Source organism: Carcharhinus amblyrhynchos, chromosome 14, assembly GCF_965287045.1.
Source record: "Carcharhinus amblyrhynchos chromosome 14, sCarAmb.v2.hapA, whole genome shotgun sequence".
Lineage (NCBI taxonomy): Eukaryota > Metazoa > Chordata > Chondrichthyes > Carcharhiniformes > Carcharhinidae > Carcharhinus > Carcharhinus amblyrhynchos.
The window spans coordinates 36,357,966-36,377,870 of NC_137337.1; the positions used below are offsets into that span (position 1 = coordinate 36,357,966).

At 43.0% G+C, this 19,905-nt stretch overlaps 1 protein-coding gene across 3 annotated transcripts in view; it reads left to right on the forward strand.

Annotated features, from left to right (window-relative positions):
* The window catches only part of LOC145352597 (guanine nucleotide-binding protein G(I)/G(S)/G(O) subunit gamma-2), a 77,648-nt gene extending 58,948 nt beyond the window's left edge, over positions 1-18,700 (forward strand). For all 3 annotated transcript variants that reach the window (XM_080202686.1, XM_080202684.1, XM_080202685.1), the window contains 2 exons: positions 9,090-9,183; positions 16,746-18,700. In XM_080202686.1, coding sequence (XP_080058812.1) covers positions 9,097-9,183; positions 16,746-16,874 — 216 coding nt within the window. In that variant the 5' untranslated portion in view covers positions 9,090-9,096 and the 3' untranslated portion in view covers positions 16,875-18,700. The remainder of the gene's footprint in view (positions 1-9,089; positions 9,184-16,745) is intronic.
* The last annotated feature ends 1,205 nt before the right edge of the window (positions 18,701-19,905 follow it).

A 19,905-nucleotide genomic window follows, 5' to 3' on the forward strand; every position in this document is an offset into this window, starting at 1 on the left:
CTAGCCACATGTTTACATGATCCTCCCAGCCCTCCCTCTGCCTTTCATTTCCTACCTCAACCATCAAACACAATTCACACACCCACAGCTATCAATGAGAACATAAGTACGAGGGAACGTGAGCTTTGTGTTGATTCACAAGTCTTCAAGACATACCAGGAAAGGAAAATGTCACCCATGTGTCCCAATTGTGACATTTGGATATTTACTTACTTGTTTATGAGGGCTCCAGCACTGCCCCGCCCTCCACCCTGACTCATACTTGCAGGTGCACTGGAGAGGAGTGACTGATCTGCCACTTCCCTTATCCTGATGTCTGGTGGCGTAGCTATCCGTGCATGAAAATATTTAGTTAATATATAAATTATCAATGTCTGAAGGTGGTAGACTTGCTGATTTGCGATTTTGCCACCTTGGAAGTTTCCAATAGTTGGCCGATATAAGCTCAAATTAAAATAGACTAATTTGGATAGACTGCAAAAATCACATTTCTTCAAGATGCACAGTTTCTGCTCTTAAGGAATCATCTGATTGGTCATCTGACACTGACCTGTGCTAGGGCACCTTTTAAAGGGCTGGCCGTGTCACTGCCTGATGTCTCCGAGACCAGGCATCCCGTCCTCCAGCATACATTGGGCAGGATGAAAGTCTACGACCCACACTTACTGGTAATTGGCAGCAATCAGTGTTTTGTCAGGCGCTGATTTACTAGTGAGCCCAGAGCTTGGAAGGCACCTGAGTGCAGAACCCACCTTTTGCACAGGCCCATGTTATTCAGCCCATGTTGTCAAGCCAGTTGACTCTGTTAATATGCTTCCCAACCCATAAAATGTTTGGTGTGGCAGCAAGGCAGGATCAGGAAGCCCATTTTTTGAACTTTAATGATTAATAGGTGGGAAGAGGCGGTGTTGCTTTTCAGGGGTCGTCTTTTGCATCCTGTCTAACCTACCCAAACCTTCCCAGTTTGCACTTACCTTTCTCGGAGATCTGTGGGCTTTGATGTTTCTCTTTTCCTGTAGTCCCAGCAGCTGCCACTGGCGCCTTCCTGGTCTTGTTGGGACTGATGGCCAGCAACCTCAGGGGCTGGTCTCCTCCACCCCAAAAAGGGGCAGAAGTTGCACTCAATCCTGGTTTTAGGGCAGAGTGGAGCCAATTCCACCCAATGGCTCCAATCTTCCTAATATTTAGTCAAGGGAAAATTCTGCAATCTAGTTGCTGAAAGCAGATGAGCACTGACAAATTTGGACACAATGAAAGAGTCAGAAGAGGTTTTGGTGAGGTAGCACTTGGTGTCATCAACATTCATGTGGAAACTAATGCTGTACATTTGAATAACGTTGTCAAAGATAGAATACAAATGAGGAATAGGAGGGGGTCAAGGATAAATCCTTGGGGGACACCAGAGGTAACAGTGTGGGAATAGGAAGAGAAACCATTGCAAGTGATTCTCTGACTTTGATTCGAAAGTAAGAATGGAATAAAGTCATGGTAGTTTTACCTAGCTGTGTGAAGGAGGAGGAGAGATGTGTGGAGGATGCTGGTTGAAGACTGTAGACAGGTCAGGAAGAAGGGAGAGAGATAGTCTATCTTAGCGACAAAACACACATTAGTCAATAAGCTTCTTGGCCTTTTCATAGAATCCCTACAGTGGAGAAGGAGGCCATTGGGTCCATCGAGTCTGCACTGATCTCAATCCCATCCAGGCCCCATTCCTGTAACCCCACACATTTACCCTGCTAATCACTCTGACACTAGGATCAATTTAGCATGGCCAATCAACCCAACCTGCAATTCTTTGGACTGTGGGAGGAAACCGGAGCGCATGGAGGAAACCCACACAAACACTGGGAGAACGTGCAAACTTCACATAGACAGTGACCCGAGGCTGGAATTAAACCTGGGTCCCTGGCGCTGAGGCAACAGGGCTAACCACTGTGCCACCATGCCACCCCCTAATGAGATCTTTTGGTTAAGATCAAACATCAGATCAAGCCCAAGACGGGGTGGGCAATGCCTTATTTTGTCGACGTGGATCTTGGATGCGATTTGAATTTGGTTATTTGAGCAAACAAGGAGATGGATTCGGGTCTGCCCAGTCGACTCTGAACATTGATTTTGTGACTTTAAGAATGGAGTAAAAATTACAAAAACTAAATAAGTACAAATTCATTTGCATGAATTTTCTGCATAGCGATGTGCCAGCAACTCATAAGAGGGCAAGGGGGGAAACAGCTGCACCTGCTACAATTAGAATAACAGGACAATTGATTTTCAAAAAAAACACAACATACACAGCACAGCTTTGTTCCCGAGAAAAATAAAAGCTAAAATTTTTTTGGCTGCAAATATCTGAATGATAACTTCTTTGTATCATTCCCCACCCACATCGCCCTTCCACACCCCAATACCATCTTCTTCTGTATTTATTACTAGAAAAAACAACCCCACCCACACCCCCAGTTCAGTTTCAAGCTGTCAACTGGCTAGCCCTTGTCACAATATTTCTGCAGCTAGCGATTTACTTAGTCGCATCTTTGGACATCTTTGTGGGTTTTGACAGGCTTTTCAAAACAAATCAGAAGCACAAAGCTGGCTGAGAACAGTGCAGCAACTGGTGAAACTGACAGACCAGAATTTTAAAAATCAAAACCTTCACCCTGTCAGATGCAGTTTTTTTAAAGCCAGTCCGTCTGGCCTGTAGCCCAGGCTACTCAGTTTGGACGACGCGAAACTCCCATTTACAACAAGAAACCCAAGCGCCCCCTTCTAACCCTGGGCCCTGATGTTTCACGCCACCTGCAATCCCATCTCCGAGACCCTGCCAGGGTCATCATAGAGTGAAAAGTTTATTTTCTCTACTGGATACTATCTATTTAACCCCCACTCCCTCCCCATCTCATTGCATCCATTCTCACCTCAAACAAGTGTGACGATCTCATGGACTTTTGTATCAGTAAGATTGAGACCACCATTTTCCTCTGTATATTCCTCCCTTTCAGTGCTCACTTGACCAAACATCCTCTCTTTCCTTTCTTTCCTGCTTTAACCCTGAACTTCAAGTTTCTCTAATTTCTTGGTCGTTTTTCTCTCAAGTTCCTTTTTCAAGCACATTAAATCCATGAGACCTACCTCATGCTCCCTTGACTTAATTCCCACTAAATTGCTGACCTCCAACCGCCCCTCCTGACCTCATGCTAGCCAACATTGTTAAAGCCTCTCTCTCTTGAGGTGTTGCCCTGCCCCCTCCATTAAATCCACTGTCTTCACCCCTCATCAAAAACACCAACCCTTGACTCCCACATCCTTGCAAATTATCGTCCCATCTCAATCTCACTGTAACTTTAAAAGTTCTTGGATGCATTGTTGCCTCTCAAATCTGTGCCCAGCTCTCCCAGAAGCAGAATGTGGGCAGTATGGTGGCACAATGGTTAGCACTGCTGCCTCACAGTGTCAGGGACCCAGGTCCAATTCCGACCACGAGTCAGTCTGCGTGAAGTTTGCACTTACTCTCTGTGTCTGCATTGGTTTCCTCCCGGTGCTCCAGTTTCCTCCCACAGTCCAAAGATCTGCAGGTTAGGTTGACTGGCCTTGCTAAATTGCCCCTTAGTGTCAGGGGGATTAGCAGAGTAAATGTATAGGTTTACGGGAACAGGGCCTGGGTAGGATTGTGGTCGGTGCAGACTCGATGGGCTGAATGGCCCCCTTCTATACTATAGGGACTATCTGATAACTGGATGTTTGGATCTCTCAAATGAAAGCAAATTACTGCGGATGCTGGAAATCTGAAATGAAAACAGGAAATGCTGGAAAAGCTTGGCAGGTCTGGCAACATCTGTGGAAAGGGAAACCCTAATATGCCTCATCTTCAGAAACATTCGGAAGTTACAAATTTCAGTATTTTCTATTTTCATTTTCAATCTCTTGTTTTGGGTTTTGACCTTGGTCACAGCAAACAAAATTACAAATGGCATTTCATGTGACTGTGACAAAGGTAAACTATTCTCCCTCGCTTTCGTGACTTGGCTGCAGCCTTTTGAGCACTCCTGACCATACCGTCCTCCTCAAGGGCCTCAACACCATAACTGTATGGAGCTGTTCTCACCTTGGTTCATTTTTACCGATCTAATCAGCATCAGGGAATTGCTGGTATTTGCATCTTTCTACAGTGTTAGCTCTCAAACTGCCTCCTAATTCCTGCCTACAAGCTGCTCCTTGGTGACATCCACTGCAGCTGTTTTCACATGTATGCTGTTGACACCCAGTTCCACCTCATCAGCACCTCCTCTCCACTTCTCCGCTGTTGCTAAGTTATCAGACTATTTATCTGACATCCAGTGCGGGATGTGCAGAAATTTCCTCCTGTTAACTGTTGGGAAGACTGAAGCTATTGTTTTTAGTCCCTGTTCCAAACTCTGTTCGCTCGCTACCAACTCAGTCCCTCTCCCTGAGGGAGGAATCTGAAGCATCTGGAGAAAACCCATGGAGACATGGGGCGAAGACAGTTTGATCACTCTCCTCCAACCCTTTGACATATGTGAGCTGATCCAATTCTAGCCTCTTGAGCATTCCTGATTTTAATTGCTACACCTTTGCCTGAGCCTTGAGCTCTGGGATCCTTCCCTGCATCTCTCTGCCTCTCTAGCTCGGTATCCATCTTTAAAACAATCTTTAAAAGCTGCCCCTTTGAGTAAGCTTGTGATAGTCTGTCCTTGTATCTCCCTGTGTGACTCTGCATTTTTCAGATAAAAGTACTGTGAAGGGTCTTTGGCATGTTTTATTATGTTAATGGTGCTATATAAATTGACGGAGTTATTGTGAAGTTATTCCCTCCACTGTTTATACTCCTGTCATCACCAAAGGAGCTTACACCAGCCAAAGCAAAAGCATATGGTGTGAATGTTTTTGCCACATTTGCTAGTGGCCTTGTAGAAAAGAGGAAGAAATAAACATTGTTTTTTTAACATGGAGAGTAACTTTTGTAACATCGAGTAGAAACTAAGCTGTGTTTTTGCAGCCTTTGCACAATAGAATTAAATGCTTATAAAGCACCAATCTTTAAAATCACTTGAATGTTGGTTCCTTGCAGAGCTTCCCTATCAGTAAGCATTACTTTCTGAACTCCGGGAAAACATTTGGCCACCTAACTTTTTCGGTGCCAGATAATTAACCTTTTTCACACCAAATAATACCATCTCCAGAGGAGTTCAGAGCTGAAGGAAGGGGTCTGTGATTCAGCAGGAGGGTGCCATGTTCCGGCATGGCTGGGACAGTCAAGGACTGGACCACCCCTCTTAGAGGGGCGCAAGTCCCACACTTGTTAAGTCTGTCCCTGGCTACTATTGTTGCAGGGCATAAAGACTGCAGGCTGAAAACTGACTTCCTACCAGGGAGGAGGAGATGATGAGCAGTCCACACACTCTCTACCCTCCCCAGTTTTGTTCCTCCATGGAAAATCCATCCCCAACTCACTACTTTTGGTTCCTAGTATCAGTCTTTATGTTGGACTTTTTCAACAGTTACTGAGTTATGACCTGCATTAATAAATATTGAACACTCCAGAACTTTTTTTGCCATTTTATATTAGTTAAGTGGCTTAGTAACTGCTCAGGACATATTAACAGATTGTTGTTATTGCATCTCATGGTAATTTACATTCCAACTGAAAAAAATAGGAGTTGCACATTATGAACCAAACCTTTTCATGATTTCGTTAGAAGGCTGCAAATTACAGAGAAAATGACCTTCCGTCTTTCAAATAAAATCAAAATATTTGCTTAAAAGGCTTTCCATGGAAATGCATTATTACCCTTTTTTGTGTAATAGGGTTATATAAGTTCCCCATTTATTCTCAACTTTTTCAAAACTCATTTGACACTAAGTCTGTCTGTGTGGAGTTTGCACGTTCTCACTGCATCTGCATGGGTTTCCTCTGGGTGCTCCAGTTTCCTCCCACAGTCTAAAGGTATGAAGGTTAGGTTGATTGGCCATACTAAATTGACCCAAGTGTCGGGGGATTAGCAGGGTAAGCAGGTGAGGTTATGGGAATAGGGCCCGGGTGGGATTGTGGTTGGTGCAGATTTGATGGTCTGAATCACCTCCTTCTGCACTGTAGGGATTCTATGATAAATGTGTGATTCCCATTGGGAAATGCATCATAGAGCTCTGCGCTGGTTTGGAAACGTTGTGGCCAGAGTTTGTTTGAGCTCAGCATCACGTGGTTTGACTTGTTTGTTTGACTTGTTCTTTGGCCCCCTTCAGCGCAGTGATGATTTTTCTTGCTTAATTTACACATTGCTGTCCCCTTTGCATTAAGGATGGAGTGCTTTGTTGAGACACCATTATTTTCTTAGCAAAATTTCTTACGGGTGGCACAGTGGTTTAGCACTGCTGCCTCCTAGCATCAGAGATCTAGGTTCAATTCCAGCCTTGGGTGACTGTGTGGAGTTTACACCTTCTCACTGTGCCTGCTTGGGTTTCCTCCAGATGCTCCTGATTCCTCCAACAATCCAAAGATTTGCAGGTTAGGTGGATTGTCCATGCTAAATTGTCCCTTAGTGTCCTAAGATGTGTAGGTTAGGGGAATTAGCAGACTATATGCATGGGGTTACGTAGCGGGTGGACCAAGGTGAGATGCCCTGTTGGCAAGCCGGTGCAGACTCGATGGACCAAATGGTCTGCACTGTAGTGATGCTATGAAAGTTCCAGCCCAATATGTTCTACAAACAGCACAATTGGTGTCTGTTTCTTTCCTTTTGAAGACATTGAATAATGTTTAAACTTGTAAGTGGGCAAGAATACCCAAAATATCCCAGGATTTTCTTTTTCAAAACTGCTTTATACTCCACTGGGGTTCTGCTCCAGATGAAGCAAACAGTGTGAACCAATGTCTCTGAAGGGCTCTTAACATTATTGTGTGTCAAAGTCAAATCAAGAAGGGAAATTATACAAAAGCAAGAAAGTTTCAATATTTAAATGTATCTAATTTTCCACAACCAATTCCAAAGCAATAAAGTCTTGTCACTTTTTACCTTTTACAAGGGCAGCATGGTGACACGGGGGTAGCACTGTTGCATCACAGTGCCAAGGACCCAGTTTTGGGTGACTGTGGAATCTGCACGTTCTCCCCATTTCAGCATAGGCTACTTCCAAGTGCTCCAGTTTCCTCCCACATTACAAAGCTGTGCAAATGTGAATTGGCCATGGTAAATTGCTCCTTAGCTTCCCAAGATGTGTGGGTTGGGGGATTAGCAGAGTAAATACATGGGGTTACGAGCATAGGTGCAGGGTGAGATGCTCTGTCAGAGACATGATGGGCCAAGTGGCCTCTTTCTGCATGGTAGAGATTCTATGATTCTGCAGTAACTTTTGAGCATGAGCTTGTGGTGAAAAGCTTTATATGAGGAATAAATCTCATGAAGGTGCTATAAACCCTGACTCAAAGCAGCACAAAGCAACAGGAAACTGAAGAGCGTAGGATACCAGCTTTGATTCTCTCTCTCTGTTGCTCTCATGCCCCAGCACACACAATTTTTCAAAAGAGTAACTATTCTTTCCAATTAATCAAGGCAGTCTAGACACATGAGGAAATTCATCTCAGGCTGAGATGAAATAAGTTTGGTTTTATTGGACTCGGACTCTAGACCGAAGTTTGGCTGTTTTCTCCTAATTGACCGAAGTTATCAGAGAAAACTGCCTCTTATCAAGCCCCAAACAGGAAAATGTGTAAATTTGTCTAACTGTTACCCCTAAGCCTCTCTCATAAAACAATTACAATGGCCCAGTTACAAATTCACAGAGAAAAGGTAACATTAAATTTATTGTTGTCTGCACCTGACACTACCTTGTATCTGTGCCACTCCTTGTGTCAGCACAACCCAATACTCGTAAATACTGGGCTGATACCGGAGTTGAGGGGGTTAAGCTATGAAGAGAGGCTGAATAGACTGGGCTTGTACTCGTTAGAGTTTAGAAGGATGAGGGGGGATCTTTTTGAGACGTATAAGATGATGAAAGGGATGGATAGGGTAGAGATAGAGAGATTCTTCCCTCTCAGAAAGGACAGCAGGACTAGAGGGCACAGCCTCAAGATAAGGGGGGGGTGCAGTTTAGAACAGAGTTGAGGAGGAACTTCTTCACTCAAATGGTGGTGAATCTCTGGAATTCTCTGCCCGTTGAAGTGGTGGAGGCTACCTCACTAAATATTATTTAAGACACGGGTAGATAGGTTTTTGGTAGGCAAGGGGATTAAGGGTTATGGGGAGAAAGCGGGAAAGTGGAACTGATCCACCATGATCAGCCATGATCTTATTAAATGGCAGGGCAGGCTCAAAGGGTTAGATGGCCTACTCCTGCTCCTATTTCTTATGATCTTATGTAAAGTTTGTTTATTTATTAGTCACAAGTAGGGCTTACATTAAACTGCAATGACATTACTGTGAAATTCCAGTACTGCCCATTTTTGGTGAGCACTGCTGCCTCACAGTGCCAGCGACTCGGTTTCGACACCCAGCTTGGGTCACTGTCTGTGTGGAGTTTGCACATTCTCCCCGTGTCTGTGTGGGTTTGCTCTGGCTGCTCCAGTTTCCTCCCATAGCTCGAAAGATGTGCTGGTTAGGTGCATTGGCCTTGCTAAAAAATTCTCCCTCAGTGCACCCGAACAGGCCCCGGAGTGTGCGATTAGGGATTTTCACAGTAACTTCATTCCTACTTGTGAAACTAATAGATAAATTTACTGCAACAAAATACTTAACAGCTTTTTGTTTTGCAAGAAGCACGAAATCCTTTAGTGATCCATATATTGAACGGTTGTCCTATCAACTCAATGACCGTAACAAGGACGATAGCAAAGAAGTAATGTAGAGCTTATCTACTGAATGAAACAATATTAATATGGCGGTTCAGGGCGGGGGGGGGAACTACTTGCATTGTAAAGAGGCCCAAAAACTAACCTTTAGGGTAATTCATTCATAAGCCTTTGCAGTTTAAAAATCTCCACTTGAGATTATTGCATGAACTTAAGCTATATTTTATTCAGCAGTCGTCTTTATTCTATAATTCGTTTTGGCATAATTTCGGTTTTCCCTTACTAGATATCAAATGGCTAGCAACAACACAGCAGGCATAGCACACGCCAGGAAGATGGTGGAACAGCTGAAAATGGAAACCAACATTGACAGAATAAAGGTGAGAAGCTTATTACTTCTGCTTGCCATTTATTAGGTAAAATAACAGGGGTTTATTCAGTGGTTTGATGCATCTCTCTTTGGTTTTATGTTCACTTCTTTCTCTGTGCCACAACGAAGAAGCATAGGTTGTTCCTCTATTTTAAATGTGCTGTTTTAAAAGTTGGGTTGTTGGTAAACAAACTTCGGGTGGCACAGTGGTTAGCACTGTTGCCTCACAGTGCCAGGGATCTGGGTTTGATTCCAGAATCTGTGCAGAGTCTGCATGTTCTTCCTGTGTCTGCATGGGTTTCCTCTGGGTGCCCCGATTTCCTCCCACAATCCAAAAGATGTGCTTCTTAGGTGCACTGGCTATGCTAAATTCTCCCTCAGTGTACCTGAACAAGTATGGCAACTAGGGGATTTTCACAGTAACTTCATTTCAATGTTAATGTAAGCCTACTTGTGGCACTAATAAAATAAACTTTTAGCTCTTATCCCTTCTCATTTCAAAAAATGAAATTAATAGAATCCAACCAGCTAAGATTAAAAGGATAAAGCACTATTAAACATAGTTAATATATTTGAGTCTATAATGCAGTTTAGTCTGCTTAGGACAGGTATGTTTATAGCCTAGGAATGATCTTTTCAGGAACCAAAAATCATTGTGAGCCTGTGACTTAAACACAGATAACTGCAGCAAAACTATGTTTTAACGTATTAATAGATGCCCTTTTATCAGTCGAGTTAACAGGTTAGATGGTGCTCATACATGGTGACAGATACTTGTCAAAGATCATTAAATTGTATTTCAACATGAAATCTCATGCATTTTTATGTGCAAACTGCTTGGATTATGTTTGTAATTCAATGCCTGCAGGTGTAGTACAAGAATGATAAAACAACCATGGGGCACAAAAACTTCATTTACACAATTACATGTCGGCAGCATTTGAAGAGAAAAATGTGAATCTGGGAGCAAGTGAAACTGCTGCCAATGGCAAAACATCTGATACACTGCAATCACCAGAAAGAAGAAACTGGACCTTGTGTTTACTTAGAACACTTCCATCTGAGTCCTTTTTTTCCATTAATATATTTCAAAGAATAATTCTGCTGTATTGATCCTATTACTGGTGACCCTACGACTAAATCAAAGTTGCACAAAACACAATGTTTAAAACAACTAAGATATACCGAGGCCAAAGTTTCTCGCCATTCCGGCCAGGAGAATGCTGGAAAGGCCAAGTGGAAACATCTAGTGCTTGTTTTGCCCAAGAGTTTTCTTCAGCACTTGAGCTTCTAGTCATCCTGTGTGAAGCCATTGCTGTTGGGGGGGGTCAGGGCTGGCAGCGAGGGCACCAGTTAAAGGATTGTTGGTATGCCCAAAGGCAACCATAGCAGGACTGACATTTGTAGGAGTCTGACAAAGGGTAATCTAGACTTGAAACATTGGCTCTATTCTAAACTCATGGATGCTGTCAGATCTGCTGAGATTTTCCAGCATTTTCTGTTTTTGTTTCGGGTTCTAGCATCCGCAGTATTTTGCTTTTATATTTGTAGTATTCGTATTGGGGGTTCAGGTCTGGGCTGATGAAGAAGTCAAACGTTTATTTTTAAGTAAACCACTTACCAAAGAAGCTATTACAGACAAAGACTGTGACGGCCTTCTCCGCTTCAGCCAGATTGCTAAAGCCACCTTTTGCACACCGAATGGTAACAGCACCTATCAGCTCATGCAGAAGGACACCGACAGATCACCACATATTTCAACAGCAACTGCAAGGGCTGAGACCATCGGTAGTCACAACATTGACCTAAATACTGGATTGCACAGCCAATGATTTTCAGGATCATTGTAATTGACTGTCATTATAGGCTGTGAACGATGTCAGTAAAAAGCATAGGAAGGATCCATCATAAAACATAGAAAGGACACATTCCAATATGTGTGTTGAATCCATCATACAAGGTGAAATGAATGTGAATAACTAGACCCAATGTCCGTGTTCCCCAGTATGTCACAAGACAAATGTGGATTAGATAGGGAAATAGTTTGAAATGACATAGAGGAGCATAACTAAAAATGTAAGGGCAATTAGAATGTTTATTCCAATCAAAAAATAGTTGAATAACAGGCAGAATGACTTGCATTCAGTGAATCAGAGTTCCACTTAAAAATATGGCTAAGGACAGAAACCACAAAACTGCAGAGCTGGCGGAAGAGGAACTTCAGCACTTAAACATAATCTGTTCCAAGCCACTTCCAATCATGAGTGCGAAAGTAGAACTTCTTTCAATTATTGCATGTGTAAGGATCATATGATGGATACCATAAAATAATGTGGAATATCTCCTGCAATAAATCAGTTCAACAAGGAATCCTAAAGTCATTCTTCTTGGTTTTAACTTTTTCAATTACAAAAGCAGCCTTCCCTAAGAGAGTGAGCAGATGTACACGAGCACTTCAATGCAAACTGCCTGTGGGAGGTGGGTGAGAAAACACATGGAATGGCTTGTAGGTGGCTCCATATGAGGAAGTGGTTTGCCTCCACTTTGCTGCCACCTTGCCAACACAATCAGAACCGTTATTGCTGTTATAGGAAATTACAAATGTAAACCTCCATCCTATCAATCTGTAGCACAAACTCTAAACCAATTGACCTGACCAAGCCTTTTATTGAACCAACAACATGTTTCAAAAACAAAACAAAGTTGATGGAATGGATGAGAGCAGTTCCTAACTCAGAAGCAAAATACTGTGGATGCTGGAAATCTGACATAAAAATGGAAAGTGCTGAAAATTCTTACATCAGGTAGCATTTGTGGAGCAAGCAATAGGTTTAACAGGCAGGAAACTGGCCCGATGGAGGAGCTTAATTTGGTGGGAGATCAAAATTCAGTTTCCCAACAGCAGGATTAACTTCAGCGTTTAAGTTCTCAGAACTTTAAATGTGGTCATGCTGCCTGGCAAACTCATGTCGAGGGACCATTAGCATGTCCTGCATAGTCATTGGAAGGCTACTTGCCCAGGTTTGTCCTCCAGATGAAAGATGGAGTTTGCCACTCCCACCAGCAGTGGGTATTGTGGTGTGCTGGGGCACATAAAGTTAAAGTTTATTTATTTATTAGTCACAAGTAAGGCTTACATTAACACTGCAGTGAAATTACTGTGAAAATCCCCTAGTCGCCACAGTCTGGAGCCTTTTGGGTTAGTGCACCTGACCAGCACGTCTTTCAGAATGTGGGAGGAAACCGGAGCACCCAGAGGAAACCCACACAGACACGGAGAACGTGCAAACTCCACACTGACAGTGACCCAAGCTGGGAATCGGTGGCTAACCACTGTGCCGCCCAAATAGGGTCAGAGTCAAAAAATCTGTTTCCCGACAGCAGGATGAATTTTTGGAATTCTGTTCTCCTGACTACCAAGACGGGTCAAGCTTCCTGACGAACGATGTCAGGAATTTCATTTGCATGAAATAACATCTCATGCATACTCATTAAACGTCCTCTGGAGTGGAATTAAGCTTGCCCTCCAAATTAGATTTCCTGCTGAATTTTGAATGTCCAATTTTTCAACTATGTTGGCGGCATGTCTCCGGCAAGCTTCACCTCCTTTCATGAGTTTAAGGTTCATGTATGTTGCACTCGGGGACCTTGCATATCTTCACTCATATTGAGTGCAATTAGCAAGAACTGTGCCAAAGCTGGATAAGGAAGGCAAGTGAAAGCCAGAGACAAGCAAGGTGGAAGGATGGAGTGAAGGCTGGATAGGAGAGGCAGGCTTACAGGACAATGGTGAGGAGAGTGCCATGGGAAGTGGGGTTTAATGTCCAGGAAGGTGTGAGGTGGGAGTGTGTTTTAGAGGGCAGTGTTAGTGATTTCGATGGTGGGTTCCTGGAGAGAGAACTAAGAGTACTGTTGACAGGAAGGAATGGTTATAGTCAGCAGAGGGCAGGTGTGGGGTGCGGGGGGGTGGGTGGGCGGGGGGCCGTAGTAGGGTGGGGGGGAGAGGGAGAGTGGGTGCAGTCTGGTGAGAGTCTGGCAGGTGAAGCTTTCATCATGAGGACGACCAGGCAGGTGGCTTGGATAAAGGGAGAAGCAGGGTCAGAGTGCGCATGGAAACAGTAACAGGTGCTGGTTCTGCAGGGAGGGAAGGCAAGTTCAGGTAGATTGTGATAGGGTCCAAGTTACAGGGGCAGCTTCATGGGTCACTGAGGGGAGAGGAATGGCGATGTTGGATAGGTCTTTGGTGATGGGGGAGGGGAATGCGCAAGGGGCGACAAATAGGGCAGAAGATAGTGGAGCGAGTTTAAATGATGAGCAGCATTTTTCCAAATTGACTGTGACCCCACTGTTAGTCAGAGAGGTCCCTCGAGATTGGAAGAGGGTCTTCCTGGGTGAATGGAGTTGAAGGTCAGCACATGTGACCAACTGGGGCACCCTAATGATTATGAGACAACTTAATGTGAGAGATGCTCAGTTAGAATATCATGGCATCAGGTCAAACAGGGGCAAGGAAACCTGCCATGCACCATTTCCGCACCCCCCAGTACTCTCTTTTGTTGAACACCATTTGGAGAAAGCACTGAGGGTGGCAAGGGTGCACAGATCACTGAGGAATCCAGCTCTAATAGTAATAATCTGCTCACTGACACTCAGAATGCACTTCGCCTGGGTCACTCAGTTCTTGACCTCATTAGAATTCCTTTTGTAGCCTCCTTGTGTCCTCTTCAAAACTTATTTTCCTACCTATCTTTGTGAAATAGGTTTTAAGCAAGTGCAAGTGGGGAGGGTGGGAAGCAAAGCGAAAAGGAAGATCTGTGGAAGGGAGGAGAGAGTTCCATGACAAATGGTTTCATGGTGCAAGGCCAAAGAGAGTAAAAATAAAGAAACAAAAGATTTGTTTGATGAAAGTCTGAATGGTTGCTTTCTGAAAGAAAATAAAATAAGGAAGAAACACAACAGAGGGTTGGGGAATAAACCAACCAAGAGAAAGAAAACAAAATGGGGGCAGAGATTATGATTTTAAAATTCTGGAACTCAGTGTTGAGTCCAGAAGATTGGAAAGCGTTCTGCTGAAAGATGAGGTGCTGTTCCTCAAGCTTGCCTTGAACTTCACTGTAACACTGCAGAAGTTCCGAGGACAGAGAGGTCAGTGTAGGGACAACACAGCACAGGAACTGGACTTCAGCCCTCCAAGCCTGCACCGACCATGCTGCCCGACTTAACCGAAACCCCCACCCTCCCGGGGGCCATAATCCCTCTATTCCTATCATATTCATGTACTTGTCAAGATGCCCCTTAAAAGCCACTATCATATCTGCTTCCACCATCTCCCCCAGCAACGAGTTTCAGGCACCCAACACTCTGTGTAAAAAATCTGCCTCATACATCTTCTGTAAACCTTGTCCCTCACACCTTAAACCTATGCCCCCTAGTAATTGACTCTTCCACCCTGGGGAAAAAACTTCTGACTAACTACTCTGTCCATGCCTCTCATAATATTGTAGACTTCTATCAAGTCCCCCTCAACTTCCATCGCTCCAGTGAGAACAAACTAAGTTTCTCCAACCTCTTCTCATAGCTAATGCCTTCCATACCAGGCAACATCCTGGTAAATCTTTTCTGTAGCCTCTCCAAGGCCTCCACATCCTTCTGGTAATGTGGAGATTCTATAAAGCTGCAACATTACTTGCCAATTTTTAAACTCAATACCCCGGCCGATTGAAGGCAAGCATGCCGTTTGCCTTCTTGACTATCTTCTCCACCTGCATTGCCACTTTCAGTGACCTGTGTACTTGTACACCCAGATCCCTTTGCCTATCAATACTCTTAAGGGTTCTGCCATTTACTGTATATTTCTTGTCTGTATTAGACCTTCCAAAATGCATTACCTTTGTCCAGATTAAACTCCATCTGCCATCTCTCCGCCCAAGTCTCCAACTGATCTATATCCTGCTGTATCCTCTGTTGGTCCTCATTACTATCCGCAAATCCACCAAGCTTTATGTCATCTGCAAACTTACTAATCAATTCAGTTACATTTTCCTCCAAATCATTTACATATATAACAAACAGCAAAGGTCCCAGCTCTGATCCCTAAGGAACACCACTTGTCACAGCCCTCCATTCAGAAATGCACCCTTCCACTGCTACCCTCTGTCTTCTTTGACTGAGCCAGTTTTGTATCCACCTTGCCAATTCACCTGTTATCCCACGCGACTTCACCTTTTGCACCAGTCTGCCGTGAGGGACCTTGTCAAAGGCCTTACTGAAGTCCATGTAGACAACATCCACTGCCCTACCCTCATCAATCATCTTTGTCACTTCCTCGAAAAACTCTCTCAAGTTAGTGAGACATGGCCTCGCCTTCACAAAACCATGTTGCCTTTCACTAATACGTCCACTTATTTCCAAGTGGGAATAAATCCTGTCTCAAAGAATCTTCTCCAATTATTTCCCTACCATTGATGTAAGACTCACCAGCCTGTAATTACCTGGATTATTCTTGCTACCCTCCTTAAACAAAGGAACAACATTGGAGAATAGCCAATGTGGAAAATTAAAATAACAGGGAGTCGCATCAGTAGCAAAACAAGCTGATGTGCAAAGCAGTCACTTACATTGTAATCTCCCTGAGCTAGAAGAGAGCACATCATTTTGACGTTTGGGTCTGACCTTGGCCAGAGAAATGATGGGGGTTCATTTCCATAGGTTGTCTCCCGCTCAGCCATAACAACTTTAGCAGCAGAGCCATGGAAGTCACTGGGATTGGTGTCGTTCTTCCATTAATCTCATGACAGATCTCTCCAGTTTGAAGTTAGTATCCAATCTGGCGACTTGCACAAAAGCAAAAAAACTGAGTTTACTTAAAATGCAATTACTTCTTCAGCTTAAGTGTGTTTGCCTAGTCTCTTTGTGGTCACAAGAGTCCTAGTAATTTCAACCTAGAATCTTTCAAAGAACTGGCATTTATATTCTGTTTCACAGCCAGACATCCCAAGCTGCTTCACAGCCAATGAAGTATTTGTACTTGAAGTAATTGGTATTTTGAAAATACTTCATTGGCTGTGAAAATCAAAGTTAGGAAATTGCAGTGGGTAGATTATAGAAAGCAATTAGATAAATGGACGAATAATGTGCTTCTGTGGTGTTGGTTGAGGGATAAACTTTTGATAGGATAACTGGCCTGCAGTTCTTCAAATAGCACCGGACTCTCTCTGACTCCACCAAAGAAAGTATACAACTCGATTTGACGGTTTATCTTAAGTGTCACCCAGCTAGTGCAGCTCTGTCCTCATTACTGCTCTGATGCGTCAGCCTGGATTTATGGTATAAAAACCTTTGAGCAGCACTTCTGACTCAACTGCAGAAGTGATGCTACCCAGCCACTGTGCATTTCACAAATATCACTGATTTCCCATTATTGCCACATTTTGCAAAAGATATGGCTATGGTGTGCTCTGGTGGAAAACTTAGTGGCTTGACTTTTTGTTGATTGTAGGCAATCACTTGAACTTGGTACTCACCGGCTACAGGCAAATGTGGAAAAGTCTAACTCTTACCTGCATGTTCCAGGTATCCAAAGCAGCAGCAGATTTGATGGCCTACTGCGAAGCTCATTCTAAAGAAGATCCTTTACTGACACCGGTTCCTGCGTCAGAAAATCCCTTCAGAGAGAAGAAGTTCTTCTGCGCCATCCTGTAAAGCCCCAGCTCGCCTGAGAACCAGGCTGCTCTGAACAATGGTATTGAATTTTACCAATGTGGACACATTCCTGTCTGCAGAATTTTTAGCAAAGCCAGGAAGCTACAGGGATGTGCATGTTTAAAGAATCTTGTCCGCTTATTGGGAATGGAAGCAGAAGAACCACCTTGTGAAAATAGAGATTCTAAAAACCGCTTAGAATGAAACCGTGTAGAGATGTGTTAACATTTTTTTTGCTCTTGCAAGGACCGTAAATTATGTTTGGTAGTTTGATGTCTAAAGTATGACAGTTGTTCCACGAAAGGTAAATACTGAAGAAAATGTATAATTTTATTGGAATGATAATTGTTGTTCTTCAATATGATTTTAATTTAAGTTAAACAGACAAGTATACAATTAAGATAGATTTACTGTGGTGTTGTACCTTAACATTTGGTTATGTGCTTTTTGCATTAGAGTAGCACAATGATATGCTGGACGTTCCTTTGAGAGACGATTTCCAAGGAAGAGAAATGTTACTAACAAGCACTTGGCAAATGGAATGCCATTTGCGAAACATAAAAGCTGGCAGCTTGCGTATTTTCTTAAACTCTTTAGTGTTTCTCCGACATTTGTGGATAGTTGCTTACAGTTTTTGCTAGTATAAGTAACACGTGCTATTTAGTGATCCTAATATTTGTGACAGCAGCAAACGAGTTGCATGGAAATGTCCCTGCCATTCCCCTTTTTAATTGATTTTAGTTTAGATGATCTGAAATGATGCAATGTAAATACACAGAACAGCCAAGATTTTAATTTCAAACTCTGACTGCTAAAGAAGCACACTGCCTATTTCTTAACAGCCCTGTTCTCTCACTAATGCTTGTGAACACTATAAGAAATATCTGTCATTAAAATCATTTATATAAACAATTTATACCAAATTAAATATTGTAAAATAACACACATTTTACTGGAAGTAAAACTTGCATGCAAACAATAGTACATAGACATACATGGCAATGTTTGAAACGCAAGACTAATTGTCAAAAAGTAGCTTTGTATACAAAGAAGTGAACAAACAGGCGAATGGTTTACAAAAAATCTTCTTAGTCCATCAAGTTAACAAAATAAAACAATTTTGGAAGATAGAATCTGTCCCTCGATGCAATCTTTCTGTGCATCTTTTTTACCCAACAAAACAGGAAAAGGTTATCGTACAGTGTAATATGCAGATGCACAAACAGGTCTCAGCTTTTGTGAATAATCGGATAATTTTACCTTGGACTGTTTCACCGCCTTTTAACAAACCTTTTTGATATTTTCAGATAACGTATTTTTACTCGATTGCTAATTTTCTTAGATCTGTCGGCACCAACATCTGCCATTACACTGCCAAACTAGCCCTCCTCTTCCATTTCCAATTCCGTACAAAGGAGTGATCCACCATAGTATTAGCCCACAAAAGTAGGAGTTATCATCAAACAAACTGATACATTAACCAAAGTAGCTACATTGAAAACATTACAAAACAAGAAAGACTGACATGTATGACTATGGCTTGTTGAGTCTAATTTTTCTGTAAACTTGTGTTCATGGCAGCAGTGAGTTGTAGTGCCTATGAGTCACCAGGAATGCTATATATGACAGTAAGAATAAAAGGGATGTGTGAATTTTCTTAAACTGAGTACATTGTAAAAAAAAATGTGTATTGTATTTCTGGTTGTATACCCTTGTTAGCTTTGTATAGGGAAACTTGAACAAAGTCTGATGTATTGCACATTTTCATGCCAGCCATGTGAACAATGTATCAGTTTTAAATAAAAATCTTCAGAACATTTCACTTACAGGCATTTTAAACAGCATTGGGTTATACATAATATACGTCCGCCTAATGAACACACTGAATCATTACTGTTGAAATATTAAACATGGTGCTGTTCTTGAGAAGTTCCTGCTACCATGCCTGCCCAAGAAAACAGTATTGAATTTTGTCTGCAAGCACAGCTATTGCTTGGTGGGAGTCATATTCAGACCTAAATTGTCAATTTTTTCATTATGTGGAGATGCCAGTGTCTGACTTGGGGGGTGGGCACAGCAAGAAGTCTCTCAACACCAGGTTAAAGTCCAACGGGTTTACTTGGAATCATGAGCTGCTCCTTCATCGGGTGCCTCTTTAACCTGTGATTATCCCTGTCTTCCCTTGCACTGTCTGTATCGGGAAAGACTTGATTGCCTGTAAAACTCACATTCCAACTATTATCTTGCAATTGTGTCTTTGCCTATATATGTCATGTTTGTGAACCCACCTCTCCATTCACCTGATGAAGGAACAGTGCTCCAAAAGCTCGTGATTCCAAATAAACCTGTTGGACTTTAACCTGGCATTGTGAGACTTCTTAACAGTTTTTTCGTTAACAAATTGTGTGACCAATTGTTCTGTATGGGGATCATCCCATAATTTTATTTTACATTTTGTCCCATGATCCATTTATCAGTTCCCTGGTAGATATGCTACTTGTCCTGTATTTTCCAGGGTGGGGACAGGGAGACTACTGAGGAATCTCCCCTTTTCTGCTGCCCTTGTATCTATGGTGCTTGTGCATGCTCACTGTGATTGTGGTGCTGATTGGCCAGGGTTCAAGAGAAATTCTGGAGGAGGACTCACTCAAGGCCAGCACTCTGGGCGGAAAATAAAAGTTGCCAAAACTTGGTGAAGCCATCAGGATTCTTGACAGGCCCAGGGTTGTAACGGCACAGCCTTAGTCTTGCGCAGTGTGGGCCCAGACCTGGAGTGTGTTTAGGGATGGAGGGAAGAGGGTTTGCTGAGTGAGTAAAGGGGGATTGAGAAGAGGAGCTGCTGTGTGTGTGGGATGTTTGTGCAGACGGGCTGCAGAGTGAGTTTTGGAAGAGAACAGGCTGTTGAGAGAGTGAGGAGAGACTTTGAGAAGAGGGGAGTTTGTGCAGTGGGAAGAAGTATGGAGCTTCAGAGCAGTGCATGGGACATCGGGGGGAATCAAGGAAGTAGACTTGTGTAAATTATATCAAGCTG